The sequence below is a fragment of the Stegodyphus dumicola genome, chromosome 6, assembly GCF_044657685.1.
Source record: "Stegodyphus dumicola isolate Sdum_Otavi_A_Nest chromosome 6, ASM4465768v1".
Classification (NCBI taxonomy): Eukaryota; Metazoa; Arthropoda; class Arachnida; order Araneae; family Eresidae; genus Stegodyphus; species Stegodyphus dumicola.
The window spans coordinates 19,235,652-19,257,528 of NC_140773.1; the positions used below are offsets into that span (position 1 = coordinate 19,235,652).

At 35.4% G+C, this 21,877-nt stretch overlaps 1 protein-coding gene across 1 annotated transcript in view; it reads left to right on the forward strand.

Moving 5' to 3' along the window:
* The first annotated feature begins 14,333 nt into the window (after positions 1 to 14,333).
* LOC118184077 (carboxypeptidase E-like) overlaps positions 14,334 to 21,877 on the forward strand; it is a 47,201-nt gene continuing 39,657 nt past the window's right edge. Inside the window, exon 1 of the mRNA XM_035353720.2 lies at positions 14,334 to 14,643. Within this exon, the coding sequence (XP_035209611.1) occupies positions 14,409 to 14,643 (235 nt within the window). The 5' untranslated portion in view covers positions 14,334 to 14,408. The remainder of the gene's footprint in view (positions 14,644 to 21,877) is intronic.

Here is a 21,877-nt window from a genome sequence, read left to right on the forward strand (position 1 = left end):
GCACGAGAACATTCTGGAAATTTCTATTTTCTCGAGGTTTCTGGAAAGCAAAAGAGTAGAACTACAGTTACAGCTAAAACATAATTCCATTTATTCAATTTAAACATAAATTACGAGATATCTATTTATTAAATGCTCGTGCTCCTGCGCTTTTAGTTTTCGGCGTAGTTTTCTCTTAAAACTCGTCACGCGCTGCATTGCACGGGGAAGAAAAACAATTTCAATTACAATTCTACTAAAAATAGCCAACTAAGTACAAAATCCGTAACAATATGTTAAATACGATGTTTGATAAATATAGAAAAATTTTTTTCGTTTGTCACAAATATCCTTCCAGAAACATCCCCAACACATTTAGTAATTAATTTGGAAATGAAACAATAAAAAATCAGAGTTATATTTTTAAATTTTCTCAGATATTCTGTGAAAATTTGAAAATATCACGCTGATTTTTGTTGTTTAATTTCTAAATTAATACTTGTTCAGCGTGTTATTGTATCATAACATTTAGTAATGTTTACAATAGCAAATATAAAACGTTTACAACCACAAGACAGATTAATTTAATTTATATTTACATCTCTCTACTCAGCAAAATCTAGCTTTTTCTAAGAATATTCTCTACTGATAAAAATTAAAATACCTGTCTTGTCATATTCCTGCAATCAGCTTTGAGGGCACGCAGTATTTCGCCATAGGTTCTTGCTACAGGTGATACTTATCTGTCGCACTTAAACTTGTTTCTATGAGTTAAAAAATATTTGTCATGAAAATTGAAAAAATAATAATAATAATGCTGCATTTATTTATTTATTTTGAAACGTCTGAAAGAATTTGTAGAATACAAAATTTAACAAAATTATTTTTTGTCAAATATGGGGACGAAAGCAGCTTTTATTCTTTTATTATCAGTCGAGAAAATATGATAAAAAGGATTAAATTATTTTAATATCAATATTTGAAGTTAAAATGTAAGATTGTCACCATTGCATAACTTACGCAGCTTTTCAATTGCTCCAACCTTTAACAACATTCTAACTAACTTAGATTCTTACTGAAAACTATTGGCCAAACATTAACAGTAGGATAAGCTGTCTCCATCAACTGTTTTTTTTTTTTTTTTTTTTTTTTTTTTTTTTTTTCAAGCTGATTGATTTCCCGCTTTCCTTCATAGTGTAGTGGGCCGGTATTCTAGAGGCCCTTGGTTCAATTTCCGGTGAAGGCGGTTGCTAATTTTTCATTTCCTCTGCTTCCAAAATAAATCCTAATGTCTCTACAGTGGCGGCTTGGACTAAAAGGGTATGGATGATGGCTCTCCCCACGCAGGACTTGGCGATTGGGTCCCCTAAAAACCCCAATCGCTCTTTAAAAAGGGGGAGTATATAAGGTATTTCTTCCGCTTTCCTAGCGTGCCTTCGTGGTGTAGTGGTTCTACAGGCTGGGCCGGTATTCCAGAAGTCCGTGGTTCGATTCCCGGCGAAGGCGATTGCTCATTTTTCATTTCTTCTGCTTCCAAAAATTACCTAATGTCTCTACAAAACAATCTTCGTCATATAGACATAAATCCGTAAAACTTAGCGGCTGAATCGAGCACTAAATATTGGCTCTAGACCGGGCCTCTACATTTCATTGCATGCCGAATAAGTCTGACATCAAGCAACTGGCTGGTTGCCTTTCTATTCCCACCTAATGATATAAGAGTCTGTGCACGGACTACTAAATATCTTTCATCATTTACAATTTCTTTTCATTTTACAATCTATAAATAACAAATAAAAAAATGAGAGGGAAATACTTTTGTGATTCCAAACTTACATTCACAACTGTACTTGTAAGGTCCCTTTTTTGTACCCGTGCAACTCTTAAATAAGAGAGAAGCGCGAATTATACTTATTTCTTGACCTGTCAAAAACCATTATTTTGCTTGAGTTTGTGTAATCTCACTTGTTTTGGTAACATACATTAATTCAAAAGTCAAACAACAAAAATTAGCGTTATACCTACAAAATCACATTCATAAAAATCTTTCTGTTCTAGTTAACGATCCTAATTCCAATCCAAATTTGCCTTCGGCTTTTAGAGAAATTATGTTTTAGTTCTGGTTTCTCCAACAGATGGCGCCACTTGCTTATTCTTGTCCAGGCTTTCTTATCTTACCTAATCATTATTTCCTATCTTGTTCATTTGCGGTTTTGCAGCTGAAGATGATGGTTCGGTAAAACCATCGAAACTAGTCCTGTGAAAATTGTGTAGGTATAACGCTGATTTTTGTTGTTTGACTTCTGAATTAGTATTTATTCGGCGTGTTATTGTGTCTTAAACATACATTAAGTCAAGATTCGTCTGTAGACGTAACCGACTTATCGCTATGTCTGAATAAGCAAACAGAAACATATTAAGGGTGTAAAAGACCATTTTATTAAGAACTCAATAATTTGAAAAGAAGGCACTCCCCGTGCTTACAAATTTTCCAGAATTTATGGCGCGAACTCAAAAGTAGAATTTTAAATTAAAACTAAATCTAAGTCTTTATTAGCCAAAAGCTATGCAGAGAAATGCAAACGCGGACATTAGCTCCTAGTGTACACTGACGTGACAGCATAATTGGCAAGATTAAAGCAACACCTTAGACAGGAACGATTATCGTAGACTAACAACTAACACTATCAGGTTCTATGTTCCTCCTTACTTGCTTTGGAAACATTAACTGTCCTGACTCGGAACAGGGAGCTTACTAAAGCTATGTTCAATAAATTTGGGAAGTAGACAATACACACAGGAAGGGTATACGAAACCCTTTATTTTTCTTTCTTTACAATGATTTCCGGAACTTCGGAATACAGAGACCAACCACTTGTGGTCTGAACGTAAGAATATAAAAAATGTTAACTAAAAAATCTAACTAAACTAACTTTGGATTAATAAACAAGTGCCTAACTCCAAGATTGGCCGTATATTAACAAAAAGCCGTATGTAGTACAGAGAACTGCTAACACTACGATACGTTTAAAGTTATCAAGAGGATTAAACCTCCGGCCTTGAAGGCAACCAGCAACCGAGTAAAACTACTATGGCAAGCGTCGTGCTTCTAATAGCTCCTTCCTCTCTCTTGCTTGGCAAAAAGCCACAACTTAAGTACTTGGCGTTCGCAAGACAAATTTGCATAAATAAGTTAAAAGCTTTTGATTCTGGCCGGAAGTAGAAAATAAGAAGTGATAGTAAAGGTTTAACATAAAATAAACGTTAGTAAAACTTAAGATCCTTACAACACGCTCTGACTGAAACTATAGCCAACCCTCAGTTAAATACACTTGAGCTAAAATTTATATTCTGCAGGAAAACGGAGGGAGATGAGGAGCCGCAGTAAAGATTCGTAACATTTAATAACTGCTTAATTAACACAAATAACTGACAAACAGTGGCGTAGGTGGGGCAAGTGGGGACATCTGTCCCCGGGCCCAGCATCCAATGGGCGCGAAATTCATGCTACGAAAATTTTAATGAAGCATTTTCCATTCTTGGCACCAGAAAGGGGCGAAAATTCTTCAGTTGTCCCCGGGCGCTGGAAACTCTAGCTACGCCCCTGTTGACAAACCCTTTTTTAGATGTTATTGTTAATTCAACAATTTCCTTCAGAATTTGCTGTAATACTGCCAGTAAGCAATATACTAGGAGAAAGGAGCGCACAGACCTGACTAGCTCGAGATCTCTTTAGCACATTTAAACACCCCAATCCCTATAGAGGATGCAAGGAGGACTAACCCCCTGTCAATCCAAGGGGGGAGGACAATTTTTGCTTCACTTAGTCTGGACGGCACGCATCCACCTAAAATATCAAAGAACACAATTAGACATCGACCTTCTCCCAGTGTTGACCAAAGAAGCCGAACCCCCAAAGGCAACCTTCGATATCAAACCATTTAACGTCCCCACATCCAAGGGGGCAGACAAAACAGCGCCATATGGTCCCTATCAAATTTGAACCTACCATGGAATAAACGATGTTTTTAGTGATTGTGAAGATTGTTAATTTTTATCCCCGAAGTTGAGTTTGTGTAGGTGCTAGTCCTAGCCAGAAAGCCGGGATTGCTCCCAGTTGATCTCCGGCAAAGGGTAACTGCCACTAAATAATAAAATGTCGTCTATTCCAAATGTACTGCTCATAGGAATCGAAATTAATTTTCTGAGTTTTGGCTAATAGAAATCTTCCATGGAAAAAAAAATTAATTGGCTCGCTCTAAGAATGGAGTTTAATGGAATTTATTCTTTCTAAATTCGCTTCAGTAGCCATAAAAAGAAAAATGATGAATGGCTTGATGCCTAAATAATGAAACTCATCGGAAAATATCTGTTTAGTATATACAAGAATCATTATACAAATTGTTTAAATCGAATGTGCTTTGTCAGGATGACGTAATTAATATAATTATCTGAAATATATTTATCGAGATAATTTGCGGGTGATCAAAAGTCTAGTAACGTCAACTACCGCAATTTAACTTTTTTTCATACTGTCAAAAGCTATTAATTACGAATATTTTCTTTTCGGTAAAACATCTCATCTTCTGACATATCTTTTGCAGCTTTCTATGTTGTACTTACGGAGGAAAATTTTTTTTCATACTTGTTTTTGGTACATCTTTATAAATTTCTTTTTTAACAAGGTGCTTATCATTTGTGAAGCTTTCGATGAAATTTTTCGGTTTCTGTCTCTGAATGGATGCATATCTGTAAAGTGCAGTTGCTTACTTATGACAGATATTCTAGTAGAAATTTGATCCAGTTATTTACTGCTCCGGATAAAAAAGCCTGAGAATATGACCCCCCCCCAACACAGACGTACTGATTTGTCACTGACAGTGCTAGAATCGGTGCAACCGCACCGGGCGGCAAAGTGTTTGGAATATGTAGAAGAATCGAGAGGAAAAGCTTTAGAATTTAGGGGAGACACTGGGCAATAAGATTTAAGCGAGATAAATTCAGTGGCGTAGCGAGGAGGGGGCAAGGGAGTGCATGATGCCCCGGGCGCCGCTCGTAGAGGGGCGCCAAATGGTCTCCAAACAAGATTTTCCTGAAAATTTCAGTTTTTATTTTGATAGATTTCTGGAAAATATATTTAAAATTAATAACTATTGTAATATAATTAATTATTTATTTTCTTGAGTTTTCTGATAAAACGTGTAATAAAATGTTTGCAGTACATCAACCAAAACATTCTGACCACTTTATTTCTCCAAAGAAGAGATATATTTTTATTTCTTTAAACGAAATGCATGTATATCTCCCGCATTTTATTTTAAAACGATAACACGACCTTGTCCGGAATTTCTCAAACATATTTAATTTTCAAAATCCGATTCCATAATCTGGAAATGACATTTTGGGAAAATCCTAACGCTTCCTCTACAATGGATAGCGTTTGACTCTTCTGTAAACGACTGATGGCCTTCCTGGCTACCGATTCAACTAAGTCATCTTGCTGAGACATCGTATATTCACTGCTACGAAGCATTCAACGCTTGTCAATTGTTTTTAATCTCCTTTTATAAAAGGAATACTGCAAGTGGCTCCTTACTCCTTATCTAAAACGCATAGTTTTCGACGTCACAGACTAAATTTGCATATTCGCAACTTTGTAAACGTTATAATTTTCCTTTATAATCTCTTCTATTTCCTTTTGTTCAAAAAGGTTGTCGATTATATGGTTATTTCATACCGAACCCACAATATCCCCTAATTGTTTTGAGCAGTGAATGTGACTGCATGGCGTTACTCCGCAGTAGAAAAGAAACGGAACCTAAAAGTCCACTACAGATCTATGGAGAAAATGTTTTTTTAAAACCTAAGAGTCGCACTTCAAATACTCCTTACTATTTCATTATCAAATGCTAGCTATAAATGTTCGTTCAGCAAATTAAAATAAATTTTCACATATTTACAATCAACGATGGGACAAGATCCCCTAAGTTATCTAGCATTTTTAAGTGTGCAAAGAGAAAAAGTTGAAAGGATCGACTTCGATGAAGTAAATGATAAATTTGCTTCATCCAAGGTAAGAAAAATGTATACATAGTAATTAATTGTATTCATGTATTATATTATTATTGATAAATATACGTTTCCGACCAAGTCGAGGTGCACGTGATTGAAGCGAGATGAGGGGAAGTAAAACTTTTTAAGTTGGCTGGTGGTGTGTCTGACAATTTTAGATCTTTGGCACTCATGTCCAGTTGGCTATGTTCTTTCGCATGCTAGGCCATACGAAACGTTGCTGTATCAGTTTCCTCGAAGCCTTGATGCCAGGATGTGACAGACGATGTAACTGACTAAAAATGGCATGGCGGAACCCGGAGGGAACATAAGGTTGAAATCTTGAATCCTGAACATTACAATAAAGTGATTTTTCAGGTGACAGCTGCATAGGCTGCAAGTTGAGATTGGTGGAAGATTTGCTTTTCGAAAGAGGTTTGTAGTTCTGAATCCCGGTGTTGCTTATCCGCAAGGGCAGCAAAGTTTAATTGGCGAAGGAAAGGCTAGTTCTTCAATAGGAGACAAGGTGTCTGCAATATTCTGCGAACCCTCAATATAACGGATATCTGTTGAAAATTGCCCTATGAAGTCTAGGTGTCTCATTTGACCAGGAGAAGTTTTATCTGAACGCTGTTGAAAAGCATACGTTAAGGGGTTTTGATCCGTGAAGATCATGAAAACGCGTCCCTCTAGCATATGTCAAAAACATTTGACAGCTTCATAAGTTCCTAATAACTCGCGATCGTAAGTGCTGTATCTGGTTTGTGCTGGTCAGAGTTTTTTAGAAAAATATGAAAGTGGTCTCCATAATTCTTGATCGTTCTGTTGTAAAACTGCTTCTATACCTGTTGTTGATGCGTAAACGTGTAGAAATATTAGGTTATTTTTTTGGAAGCAGAAGAGATGAAAAATATGCAACGCCTTCGCCGGGAATCGAGCAGCGGACCTCTGGAGTACCGGCAGCCCAGCCTGCAGAACCACTACACCACGAAGGCACGCTAGGAAAGCGGGAGAAATACCTTATATACTCTCCTTTTTAAAGGGCGACTGGGGTTTTAGGGGACCCAATTGCCAAATTCTGGGTGTGCAGAATCCTCATCCAACACCCCTTTTAGTTCGGGCGCCACTGTAGAGACATTAGGATACTTAGAAGCAAGAGAGATTGAAAAATTAGCAACCGTCTTCGCCGGGAATCGAACCGCGGACCTCTGGAGTACCGGCCCAGCGTGCAGACCCACTACACCACGGAGGCACGCTAGGAAAGCGGAAGAAATACCTTATAAACGTAGAGTGATAATGGCTTAAATACGGAAGGATACTACAAATTTGTTGCCGAAATTAAATCATTCTTGCATTTTTGGAACGCTTCGCGAGATTCTCTGGTCCAGGTTATAACACGTTTATCGTTTTTCTTGCTTCCAACCAAAAAAGAATTTAGAGATACTTGTATGGTTGCTGCATGAGGTAAGAAACGTCGATAAAATTAAGCATAGCAAGAAATCTTCTTAAGTCCTTCACTGTAGATGGTTCGGGCATATCGTGGATAGCAGTGACTCAGGAAGGGGTCGAACGGCATCGGCGGAAATTTCATGACCAAGAAAGGATACACTTGGTTGGCCAAAAACGCATTTGGAAGGATTAAGACTGACACCGTACCTTTGAAAACGTTCAAAAACTGTTCTCAAATGTGATAGGTGTTCTTGCTTTGAAGAGGAGGCGATTAAGACGCCATTAAAATAAGATACACAAAAGTCGAGGCCGATTAACACCTGATTCATGAAGCGTTAGAACGTTTGAGCAGCACTACATACATAATCGTTTGAGCAGCACTACATACATAATCGTTTGAGCAGCACTACATACATAATCCGAAACTCAAATAGTCCAAAAGGCGTAATAACCCCAGTTTTTGGAATATCATCTGTGTTAAGGGGCACTTGGTGATACGCCCGCTCAAGATCAAGGGTTGTAAAAATAGTTTTTCCCTCTAAAATTTGCATACAGTCTTGAATGTGCGGGACTGGGTAACGATCAGGAATTGTAGCCGCATTTAACCGGCGATAATTGCCACTTACCATTTCATTTCCGAACTAGATGGAGCGGACTGGCCCATGAACATTCTGAAGGATGGCAAATTCCCTGTTCCATCATGTATTGAAATTCCTCTTTGGCGGCTTTAAGCTTGTCCGAAGGTAAGTGTCTTGCTTTAGCGGCAATTGGAGGTCCGTTAGTTTCAATATAATGTAGTACATCGTGCTTAGGTTCGGAAATACTCATAACTGGGCGCGTGATTGTAGAGAATTCTCTGAGAAGTTCATGCCATGGGGAGTTACCCGAAATCACTTTAATGCTCAAATCTTGACTGTTGCGAATTACTCCCGGATAAGTTAAGTTGGTTGTGGAATCTATCAAACGGTGATTCTTAAGATTGACAAGCAAAGAAAATTTTTGTAAAAAGTCAGCTACAATAATAGGACTTGAAACAATAGCAATAATGAATGGCCATTGGAAGTTGCGGCGCAATCCTAAATCGACAGATATCAGGCGTTCACCAAAAGTTTGAATTGTAACTTGGTAAGATGCTTTTGGGTGCTACTTTGGTAGACGGTTGCACGGATTTTGGCGATTTTTTGGCGATTTTCCTGTGGCGAGTAATACAACTTATGGTAAACCCATTGCACGATAAGTTATTTATGGTAACCGATACTTTGCTGTCATTTTATTTAAAAAATAATGCGTTTTATTGTGCATAAATTCCGTCTTTAAAATATTATTTATGGCTTTTAAATATTAAAAATCAATTTAATTTTGCATTTTTATTTGAAATAAAAATTTTCATGTTTATCACAATTTATGAAATTTTATGTTGTGGATGATGTAATCAATGACGTCACCTTACTTTAAAAGTAATTCGTTTTAATATGTATAAATTTAATCTAATTTTTTAAACATTATTTATGGCTGTTAAATATTAAAATACAATTTAATTTTGCATTTTTTAAAAAATGATTTTATTATGTATGAATTTTTAAATAATTTTAATTCTACCCGTGATGTAATAAGCTCTCTGATTGGTTATAGAATATTTGTGCATTAACGAGCTGTAATCAGCTCCCTGATTGGTTATTGATAATTTGTGCATTTCCGCGCCGTTTTAAAATTTAATTCATATCTTCGAATTCCTTCAAAGATGTTATCTAAATTATGATTCTGATTTTTTTTGTGGTACTTACGAATAAACAAGAGGTTAAATACTCAAAAAAATGTAAGTACATATTTTTCTTTTATTTTATATTTGTATACTTCAATTTTTGTTAAAAAATTAATACACTATTTTCAGAAATTGCTGAGATAATTATTGACCATATGTTTTAATGTTAATTAATACTCTATATAACGTATTTTAAAGTATTTGAATTTAATAATATTCTAATTCTTTTAAATGTTGGTATGATGGTTTTAAATTCGATATTCAATTTCAGTAATTCAATTAATCTAATTAAACGTTGACCCAATGTTTTTATAGCGGTGTTTTTATTCTCTTCTTTGCTATATGAAAGTAATAATAACCTTACTTTAATATTTTATACTCATAGTAAATGTATTTATTTACACTTGCCTGCCATCTTAAAAAACGGCATTTTCAACAAAAAATTAATCCATTACTTTTAATGATATTTATTTTTTTTAAAGTTTCGAATACTTTACTATGCGTAAAAACAGCGTTTTTCAAGATGGCTGACGTTTGTAAAAATCGCGCCAACAATTGCGCCAACGTAAATCGCCAAAAATCCGTGCAACCGTCTACCAAAGTAGCACCTGCTTTTGTTCGTAAAAATGTGGTGGAACGACAGAAATATCAGCCCCGGTGTCTACAAGAAACCTTAAGCCCGAATTATTTTCGATGACGAAACGGCGTGCAAAATTCCGTCCGCTGTCGTTCACGACTTCGAGCAACGGTCCTTCTCGTTTCCCTGGTCGTTATAACGACACGGTGGGCGGCATTTGTTTGCCTTGTTTCCAAATTTGCGGTGGTAAAAACAAATACCCGGAGGAGGGCTTTCATAACGTTTCCTCAGTGGTTTCATAACGTGTATTTCGACCACGTGATGATGAGCGGTTGCGCTGAAAATGTTCAGCTTGGATGGCTACTAACTGAGCAACCTGTTTGGACAAATCATCAATTTGAGCCTGTAACGCCACAATACCTGGACCAGGAGCCTGCGCTGCGTGTATTTGCGCTGGAATGGCTAGCTCGTGAATTTTATCAGTGATTTCGAGAAGATTTTTAAGTGGCTCGCTACTGGCCGCTAAAATCGTTTGCATGTTAGATGGGAGTCTATTCATCCATAATGTTTTAAGAATGCTATCCGTTAGGTTACTGGCGGCTAAGTCTGACATTTTAGACAGCAATTGAGAAGGCCTCATATCACCCAACTCTAAATCGTGCAACAGCTGCATGATTTTAACTGCCTTGGATTCTTCATAAACACAAATATTTTTTTTTAAAGTTTTGTATTTGTCCATCGCCGGTGGATTCAAAATTATTTCGCGAGCTGATTGCAGTACCTCTGATTCTAACGTGGCGATGGCAGTATAAAATTGAGTTTCGTCGGCAGTAATGTGACTCAATTTAAACTGCGCATCCAATTGAATGAACCATAACAATGGGTCTCGGCGACAAAAAGGAGGTGGCTTAACAACCACTCTCGCCATTTGTGAAGCAGCATCGTTTTCAACCACTTTAGATCAATCAAATATGCTCAATAATAATATGTATAGAAAAATAATCAATATGTATATAGTGACACAGTTTTTTGGTACTTGAAATCAGAAAAATTGGCGGTTCAAATGCAGCAGACGATACATATATCCGTTGAAATTATGACAGAAATATGTCGACTCACACGAATGGGGCACAACGCTTGAAATCACAGGTCTTACTTGCATCTCATCACACTGGATAACTTACTGTTGCTCAGAATTTTGACATACGAGTATAAACACCATATTCGTGCAACATTGAAGGTTGCTATTCATAATAAATACGGGTTACCAATTATGGTAGTATAATTTGAGACAGATCGTTAAATAATAATAACAATTGAATAGAATAAATATCATTTTATTTTTGGTTGCTATGGGTTACCAGACTGGCCCAGTTGAGTTGCAGTAGGCAAGTTGCCACATATCGATTTATCTATAATGTATATTAAACTTTTAATTGTTTAAAAATTGTACTTTTTAAAAACACTTATATAAATATGTAAAATAAATAACACGTTTTTAACTAATTCTAGATAGTCGTATGTATGATTTTTCCGCCGACACAGATGCATTTCCGAATCCAAGGCTGGTGTAGTTAGGTAGTGGCTATTCTTAATATATTTTTGAGTATTTTATGGCAGATTCAGCATTTTATTATTATTTGCATTATTTTCATATTACGAATATGTTCTATACATTATATTACTGAAAGTTTTTTGTGGGGGGCGCCAAAAAGATTTTTTGCCCCGGGCGCCAATTATGTTTGCTACGCCACTGGATAAATTTATTAGAATTTAGAGAAGACAGGGCAGCAAAATTTAGGACTCACGGAAATTGCACTGAGTGGCCAAATATCTAGCGCCAGCCCTGGTTTTATAGGTAATAGAATACGGAATCCGAGATCCGGACATCCAGTACCCGGAATGATCTAACATGCGGACCTTAGGATCATCAGCTGTCAGTAAAAAAGAAAAATATATTTAAAAATTCCCCTTTTATCCTTAAAATACAGGAGTGTGGAACATAGTACAGTAAGACCCCGCTTAACGCTGTTTCGTTTAGCGCTGTTTCGGTTTAGCGCTCTTTTATTTCAACCCCGGGATTCCACGAAATCGCTCGCAGCATACGGGGATTCCACGAAATATTATGCAGCGATAGGTTTCAAATACATATCCGAAAGAGTGTACTTGTATTTCTTATTTGGTGCGGTATTGTACAGACATATTTTGAAGGGGTAAATGTGGGAGATGTTGAAGAAATAATTCAAGAAGCAGCGGCTAGTCTTTCTAATGATGAGCTCAAGGAATTAACTGAACGAGAAGAAAACAAAAATGTTGACAGCAGTGATTAAGAAGAAGAGCAGAAAGAACTTTCGATGGCGTTTGTAAAAAGGAGTTTGTCTACCATAACTGAAATAATGGATCAATTCATTGAAAATGATGCGAATTTTGACAGGAGCTCAAAAGTAAGGCTTGGTGTTAGAGATGCTCTATCCGTTTATGAAGAACTTTTAAGAGAACAACGCAAAAAAAAAAGGCAAACAACATTAGATGCTTTTGTCACAAAAAGGCAGAACACTGAAAACGCGGAAGGCTAACTAAATATGACTGACTTAGAATTTTATTTGTTTTTTTTAAGAATATTCGTTTTGTTATTATTTTTGCAAGAAATAATAATGTGGTATTAATTTGGGCTTTAAGAAATAAATGTTTGGTTTTATTTTTATTAAAAAAAATACTTTGTAAATTTAATACCTAACCAATTTCCTAGCCATCTTCCCCTAACACCAATATTTACATGTAAAGATAGCTTCGTTTAGCGCTGTTTCGCATTACGCTCTACTTTGATGGAACGTATCCCCCGCGTTAAGCGGGGTCTTACTGTACTCAACAAAAGTCAGAAGGTGTGACGCAAATGCAGTTTTTCTCCCTTATAGATTCCTGCATGGCACTTTTAGACATTTTGTTTGCTGGTGAGTGGCAACATGGCCAATGACAATACATTGATTGACGCTGTTTTGAGGTTCGGCAGGATTACACTTTATGTCCTCGAGTGGTTGTGAGAGGGTTAGCTTTTAAAGTACGATTACGTTCCTCCATAATGGTCTGATGGAAAAACTAAACTTAAGGCGCTATTTGAGGTGTGCGCGAACGCCTATATCTTCGAAACTACAAATATTACAAACAATCTAAGCACCTCATTAGACAGATGAAAGCGTACATTTAACAAACACACACACACACACACACACACCAAAAAAAAAAAAAATTCAAAGAATAAATAAAATTGAGTAATGCGTCAAAGATAGCTGAATTATTTTTTACTTGCGCATGCGCAATAGCGTGCAAGTACAAGGTCGTCTGATAGACAGTCGTGCGTAGACGGCCAGTGTGTTCGATTGGTGATTCCTGTATTTTATTTTATTGCACCAAGAGTCCTACAGATATACCCTATTATTATGATGAGAGATTTCAAGGTAGGCGTCAAACGAAGTGAAAAGGCATTTGATTTTATAAAACATCATTTTAATTTCAATATGGTGTCAAGTAGCTGCCAAGTCACTATTAAAGTACACTTGACATATATAGATTTAAGATTTATTATGAATACTGCAGACACCTTTACTGCTTAAATTATGTATCTTATATCTCATCTCATCGACCAGTTTTACATGGGGTCATATTGAATGAATAAATTTAATAAACAGAAAATAAAATATATGTTGTGTGTAAAATCTGTTGTTTGTTTTATTTGTTCTACAACATCCTCACACGTCCACTAATAATCCTACGCATTAAACAACAGAGGCTTTTAAAATCAATACTGAGAGCTTACCTTCAATTTTTTCCTATCTGATCTAAACAATAAGCGAAGTCCCAGTGCTGCCGTATTTACATGTCATGCTACAACATTTAAACTAATGATATAAAATCCGAAAATTTCCGATATCGTGAATCTCCGAAGTCCAACGAGTTGGGATATCGCGCATTGTACTGCAGATAATAGGATTCTGTGTCTTTAGCCACAGATTCTATCTAAAAAGGATTAATTTTTATATATAATTTTTGTTGTTAACAGAATTAAATCAAACAGAAATAATTTCCATTTTCTGATGCAAGGTTTTTTTGACATCTGACATTCGTGAAACGGCACTTACGCGTAACACGGATGCCTTTCACGCTTCCGCCACAGATGTTTTTTTGTTGTATTGTGCGCTCTGTTACGTCGAGATACGTCACTGTTTCTATGGCAATAAAACGGCAGTATTGTTAGATGATAAAGAGACAGTTGCAACATTTGGCACGTTCTCCCTTCCCTAAGTGTTTTAAATTTCATTTTCAAATTTTAATTTTAACGGAATAAAAATAATCACTACATGTAAATAATTCAATATAAATTATGCGCGTGATTCAGATGCTTAACCTTATAAATTAAAAAAAAATAATAAAAATTTTATTTGCTTGAATGAGAGTTGGCGATCAATTGGCGCGATTTGCTTTTTAACTGCAAGGCGAATGTTGGCAACCATAGTAAATCCGTAATGGCTACTCATAGATAAATTGAATTTTTCTGTCGTCCAGTCTTTCTCTTTACATCACTGCACCTACTAAATGTCAAATATGCTATTGTTAATTTGTGCTTTAGCCGGAATTGTTTCTTGTCAAAAGCCTTTGTGGAAAGAGCCGCTTGCTCATATCAATAATGCTGAATTACAGAATTATTTGCTGAAAGTTCATCAACGATGTCCAAATATTACCCGTGTTTATGAATTAAATCAACGGAGTGTAAAAGGATGGCCACTTATCGTGATAGAAATTACAAAGCATCCTGGAAAACATGAAGAACGTGAGTTGTTTTGATCTTTTAGACACCATATGGAGCACATGTTTTACATTACATTGACTTATAATCAGTGCTTATATTAGTAATCAGGAATCACCTATAGCAATTTTTGCTATAGTTACTCATAGTTTTTTTTTTTTTTTTCATTTTATGTACATTTGAACTAAAACTGTTAGCCTATTCTTCATCAGTTGTTCAAAACGGACTGGAGAGATTCTAAACTTAACATATGCATTTAATATGAATTCATTTTGCTTTAATGAACGTTTTTCAAAAATTTTATGTCTGGTAAACGCAAACATCATTGTTATTTGTTGTTCTTTTATTTATTTATTTTTTCATTCTAATAATTAACATAAATCAACCAGGCTGCAGCTGTGGATATTGATAGCTTCTTTCTGTATTTAGCTGTAAATTTATCTTTAATTTATTAGTATGTGTGCATAATTGTTAAAATAATGGAAATAAAAGCGCTTATTTTCACAATGCAAGTGCTTAATATGTAATACAAGAACTTAAAAAGACAAGTTCTTATTATTCAATGGCATCCCTATTAGCCACCATACTTGTGCAGAATGGGGGGGGGGAAGCTACAAGGTGCATTTAAATTTGAATACAATACCTTACAAGTTGTGGACAAATAAATGCGTAGTATAAGCCATATAAGTATAAAATCAACTGCATAAATTCAAAATTAATATTAAGAGACAGCATAATATGCACCAACAAAAGGGATTAATCTAAAGCAGAAATTTTGCTAAAATTCATGATCTGCATTTTAACCCCTTAGTTGTTGCGAAAAACGTACAAGATTAATTTCTCAGTGCCACAGGCATCCGTAGTTATGTGATGTTTTAGGGGGGAAATAAGTGCAAGTTTTACTTTCTAAAAACTGTTTACTTTCACAAAATAAAAGAAAAAGATGAATGCACAAAATTTAATGTTTTGAGTAAAAGTATAATAAAAGATGTAAGTATAATAAAAAGGATGTTTTTATAATAAAAAAGGTCCCTAAAATGGAGTTTCGATCAATTCATTTTTAGATCAGTAAAGTGTAATATCAGGTTTCAGTGTTATACCTTGTGAAATCAGTATGCCTAAAAAAATATACCTTTTTTCTGAACTGGTTGAATGCCACGATTTTGTTCTTGATTTTTCGTTTGCAAGGTGTTGATTCATATACTCGTCTACAAAACGGTTAGTTTCAGTAACAATATGAAGCACGAGCAGTTCATAAAAAAATAATTCAAAAAAGATAAATGGATATGAAACATCCGTTATATCTTTATTCCTGGAACCTACTACAAAAAGTAAATGAAAATGGAGGACACAGAATAAAAAAATATGTTTTACTCAAACAATACCAGTTTTACTCCAACAACTGTGCAGTCATTACTTTCACCACTTTAGACACATCCCTCTCTCCAATTTCTCCCCACACTTCTCTGAAATAGTATCCTCCTTCACATACTTTGTTAAGGTCATTGTGGTGTTGCATTCCGAAGCTTTGCGAATAATTTTACAGGTAACAGTGCAAAGCAAATGATAGTATTTTGGAAGGGCGTAAATATACACCCAAGGCAGTTAATGCATCGCCTGAGCAAGGCATATATATACACCTGCGGCACTTAAGGGGCTAATTCAGTATTCTGTTTTGAACCTGCCATGCACTTTGGCATGTATGTGTGCATTATGCACATTCATTACAGAAAAGTACTCTCTGTGCCAATGTGCATTACAGAAAATTACTGTGTGTACCATTTATAAACTACAGTCAAAAGTCTTTAATCCGGACTCGTCGGGACTTCGGCGATTCCGGATTATAGATCATCAGTTTAAATCTGGTAAGATGGCATGCAGAAATTATAAAATTAAAAATATAAAACTGTAATTTATGAAATAGAGGAATTATGATCTAAAGGGTATCAAAATTTACAATAAAAAGCTTAATATTCATTTGTTTACTTTATTAAACATTTCTTTCAATGCACGCATGGCCAACCAGCGGCCGAGCGGTAAAGTCGCTGAACACTGGTAGTTCGGTCCGAGGTTCGAATCCCGCGAACGGGCTGGCTGCATGGTGTTTTCGTGGTTTTCCCCATGTGTAACGTGTATACGAGCCAGTTTCCCTTAGAAAGTCCTCCATGAAGGCATCCCTCCCTTTAGGCAAATAGCCCTAGTGTGCTTTGCCATAATTAAATACACCACACCACCACCAATGCACGCATGTGTAAAGCATACATTATGCATAGTCGAAATTAGAAAATTGCAACCAGAAAACTGTTTGATTTGTATTCGTGATATTTATAATGACGAGGAATTTGATTTAAATCATATCAAAGACGAAGTACATCGAGATGAAATACTACATTTAGTAAGGAATTATAAGCCGAATAAAATAAAAACGTCTGCCCTAAGATAAGGATAGTGCTGACAGATCAACTTCCAGTTCATAGCGTCCCCCTCCCTGCAGAGCGGCGTGAAATTGATAAACATATTTTGGAATGATTAGAGAATCAAAGGATATGCCTTTATCCATTTTTTGCAACAATTCCACTTTTTGTTTGATGGACATCGAAACATGCTTTCGCTTTGTAGATCCTTTGGTAGCTCCAGAATCGGAAATTCTTTTTGACATAATTGAAAGTTCAAGCTTACTTATAAAATTGCTCTAACAGTCTGCAAAAAATAATAAGCCGGATCCAATTAAAAGATTAAGGAACAACGCAATCTGCAACATTAACTGAAATCGATAATTAGATAATTTTAGCTTAGCTTATACCATCCCGTTATTCATTAAACGTATTATGCGCATGCGTACACGCATATGCGCATGCATAAAGGTATTACATGCATGCACAGGAAGTTTTTAGCTTTGAGGTCGGGATTAAGGACTTTTGACTGTATTCTTAAAACTGGAAATTGCTTACAATTAAAAAAACTGCTCAAATGCGTGGCAAGTGCATAACAGAAAAGTATCCTTAACCTTCCAGCACACGCGCTTGGCAATTTTACATGAGCATGCACACATCGTATTTTTTATGACATCTATTATTTTACTGTTTTTGGCATGAAAAACGACAGAAATGCGTGACTACAGTCAAAAGTCGTTAATCCGGACTCGTCGGGACTTCGGCGATTCCGGATTATCGATTTTTCCGGATTATAGATCATCAGTTTAAATCTCGTAAGATGGCATGCAGAAATTCTAAAATTAAAAATATGAAACCGTAATTTATGAAATAAAGAACAATTATGATCTAAAGGGTATCAAAATTTACAAAAAAATAAAAAAAAAGCTTCATATTTATTTGTTTACTTTATTAAACATTTCTTTTAATGTAAGTTGTTTAAGTTGCTTCATTTTATGTGATAATACTTTCTCTTTAATTCTATAAACAGACATAATTTCTTGTTCAGTTACAAAGTCCCGCTGTTCAAGTCCTGTTAATTGTTGTGCCAAGAATACCGACTAACTTGTCAATCGAAATTTTTTCATTTTCACTAACCTCTCTGTCACATTCTTCATGTCTTTATCAATTTTTTGCAGCAATTCCACTTTTTGTTTGTTGAACATCGAAACATACTTTCGTTTTGTAGATCCTTTGGAAGTTCCAGCATCGGAAATTCTATTTGACATAATAGAAAGTTCAAGTTTACTTTTATAAAATTGCTCTTACAGTCTGCAAAAAATAATAAGCGGGATCCAATTCGAAGATTAAGTAACAACGCAATCATTAACATTAACTGAAATAGATAATTAGATAATTTTAGCTTACACCGTCCGTTATACATTAAACGCGCAGGCGAAAACGTATTCTGCACTTGTGCACACGCATATGCGCAGTAGTAAAGGTCTTACGCGCACGCGTAAAACGCCTGTGCGCATGTGCCAACGCAGCACATGCGCAGAAAGTTTTTAGCTTTGAGGTCCAGATTATAGATCATTCCGGATTATGGGTGTCCGAATTAACGACTTTTGACTGTATTGATAATAAATTTGGACTAATCTTTGGAATATGGTAACAGGTAGGTTGGTGACATTTTGAAGGTCATTTGGAATATGGTAACAGGTAGGTTGGTGACATTTGAATTTTTTATTTAAGGCGATAAAGGTTACTAGGTAGTACTTTAGCAATTTTAATCTGAGAAGTGCACAGTTTGAAACACAGATTATTTTGTCTCAGAGAAATGAGACATGTCATTTGACATTTTCTGGAAAATTTCAATCGTGATTTTAGCTAATAAGCACTTAAGTGAAAATAGGTCTATGTGTACATGGATAAAGTCAAGAGTGTGCGCAATGCCATTTTTGTGCAATTCTGGGATGTTTTTTTAAGTGAAAATAGGTCGATGTGTACATGGATACCGCGTATGTGCAATTCTTAAAAAAACACGCGAAGCAGTGGGCGATTCTGCACTTTCTCCCAATTTCGCACCTAATCTTCATCATGATTAAGCACTTTTGTTTCATAAAAGTTCTAGCATAAGCGTAATTCGAGTAGCAGATTGTTGGAAAAAATGTTGAGTAAAAAAAAAAAAAAAAAAAAAAAATGCCTTTACTTCGTGAAAACAAAATGGCATTCCCCCCCCCCCAAAAAAAAAAAACAAAAAAACTAGCAGGTTGCTGTAGCAGGGTTGGTCCCCAAAAAATAGGTAAGTTACCATAATCCAAAGATTAACCTAAATTTGTTAAGAAATAAAATATTAATCTTATTATTGCAAAATACAAATGATATCACATTCAAACATAATTATTTTTAAGTTCTTATGTTAGTGACATGGAAATGCAATGATGTACGAGGGCCATCCAGGAAGTAGATTACGTTTCCGTCTGTGTCCGCTAGGGGCGGGGCTAGCGCGGCCATCTTGGGGTCAGAGCGTTGCGCAGCTCAGTCTGCATCTAGCCGTGCTAGTGAGAGGTTCGTGCTGTGCTCCGTTCAGATACTGTGACGGTTTGAAATGTCTGCGTTAATTGAAAATCCTGCGAGGTGCGCTCAGTAATAAGGTTTCTGACTGCAAAAAACTGTAAACCGATAGAAATCTATCGGCAGCTTCGTGAAGTGTATGGGGACAACATTATCACTGAAGGTGGAGTGCGTCAGTGGGTCATAAGATTTCAAAATGGCCGAACCAATGTTCACGACGAAGATCAAAGTGGGAGACCCAGCATAGTGACCGCCAAACTTCTCGAAAAAGTCGATGCTAAAGTCCGTGAAAATCGAAATTTCACAATAACGGAACTTTCTTTGAGTTTTCCACAAATTTCGCGAAGTTTGTTGCACGAAATCATCAGCGAAAAGCTTGGTTACCACAAGTTTTGTGCAAGATGGAAGGCAAGAAGAGGTAACGAAGTGGTTGAAGGCGCAGGCGGCCGAATTTTTCGACGAAGGAATTTCCAAGCTCGTACATCGCTACGATAAATGCCTTAATTTGTATGGTGACTATGTAGAAAAGTAGTATTTGAGTGTGGCTTTCATCTGTATATAATAAAATTTGTTTCCTATACTTTGTTTATTTTTTTATTCCAAAACGTAATCTACTTTCTGGATAGCCCTCGTATTTCATTATAGAAAATTTTAAAGTTATTATTTAATAATTATATTTTAAAATCGAAGCTAATTTTAATATTCATCAAAGAAAAGTGTAGACAGTAAAAAAGGAAAACACCTTGGTAGCGAAAAAAAAAAAAAAAGTAAGTTTAGCATTACTTACTTCTGCAAGGAAATTTACTTCTTAGTGGTTACAGAAATTCACTTTAAACTAACTTTAATGTTTTTATTTATTTCTAAAAAATAGAAATAAAAGAAAACAAGGAATGGAAATCGCTATTGTTCTCCCAACCAAAAGTTTCTTCATCTTCTTTTTCTTCAACAAATAATTCTTGAAGAATCCGAGCAAAATCAGCTGGTTGCACATATTTTTTTTGCCATGAAAACCGATATAAAATTTACAGAGCCAAATGTATTCAATTTAAAATAATACATGGCAATTAATAACACAAAATTACAAAATATGTGAGAAAAGAATGTTTCCCGAATTTTAAAACAGGACCACGTGCATGTTGTAAATTTTATGAAAAAGCTGGCATGTAGCACAAAAGCCCAGTAAAAAAAAAAAAAAAAAAACTTCCTGTTGGCACAATCCATGATGTGGGGAAGGGTAGAAAGAAGAAATATAAATGAACTTCAGACAACTCGGCTTCGATATGTGAAAAATGTGCATTTAAAACTGAATATGTCATAAATTTTGCACATACGCGCATGCTGAAAGGTTAATTATGAATGATTTTGGCCAGTTTAAGTGTTGTATATAATTTCTAAAATTTAACCAGTCCTTAAATATTCGGGTGATAAACAAGCAAATAAAACAAGTTGTACACTTGAATATTCAATTTTATTGTTACCAGCATCAAAACAAATCTGTATTTCGAGAGTTTAAAATTTTCTCTTTGGGATATGCAGATAACTATCTAGTTTCTAAATGTATACACTGATTACTTTCATAGTATTGTTATTGAAAGCATCTTATCTCAAATTTAGGATTAATGCAGTTTACAGGATAGATTCTGTAATTTGTTGTTAATTGTGGTGACTAATTTAAAAATTTCTGTTGCAGTAAAGATAATATAAGTTTTAATGAGCTCAAAAATATTAAATTTTATTATTTTCATGCATTTTTAAACTAAATAATAATCTGAATTATTTAAAGCAAACATCAAGACTATTTGCTGGAAGAAAAGTGTGTTTTGTGTATACAGTCAAAAGTCTTCAATCTGGATTCGTCAGGACTTCGACGATTCCGGATTATCTGTTTTTCGGGATTATAGATCATCAGTTTAAATCTGGTAAGATGGCATGCAGAAATTATAAAATCAAAAATATGAAACCATAATTTATGAAATAAAGAGCAATTATAATCTAAAGAGTATCAAAATTTACAAAAAAAAATTTTATATTTATTTGTTTACTTTATTAAACATTAAAAAAGGTCTTTAATCCGGGCGTCCATAATCCGGACCTCAAAGCTACAAACTTTCTGTGCATGCGTCAACACATATTGCGTTAACGCATGCGCATAATACCTTTACGAACTGGAAGTTGATTTGTCAGCACTATCCTTATCTTCAGGGCAGACGTTTTTATTTTATTCGGCTTATAATTCCTTACTAAATGTAGTATTTCATCTCAATGCACTCCGTCTCTGATATGATTTAAATCGAATTCCTTGTCATTAT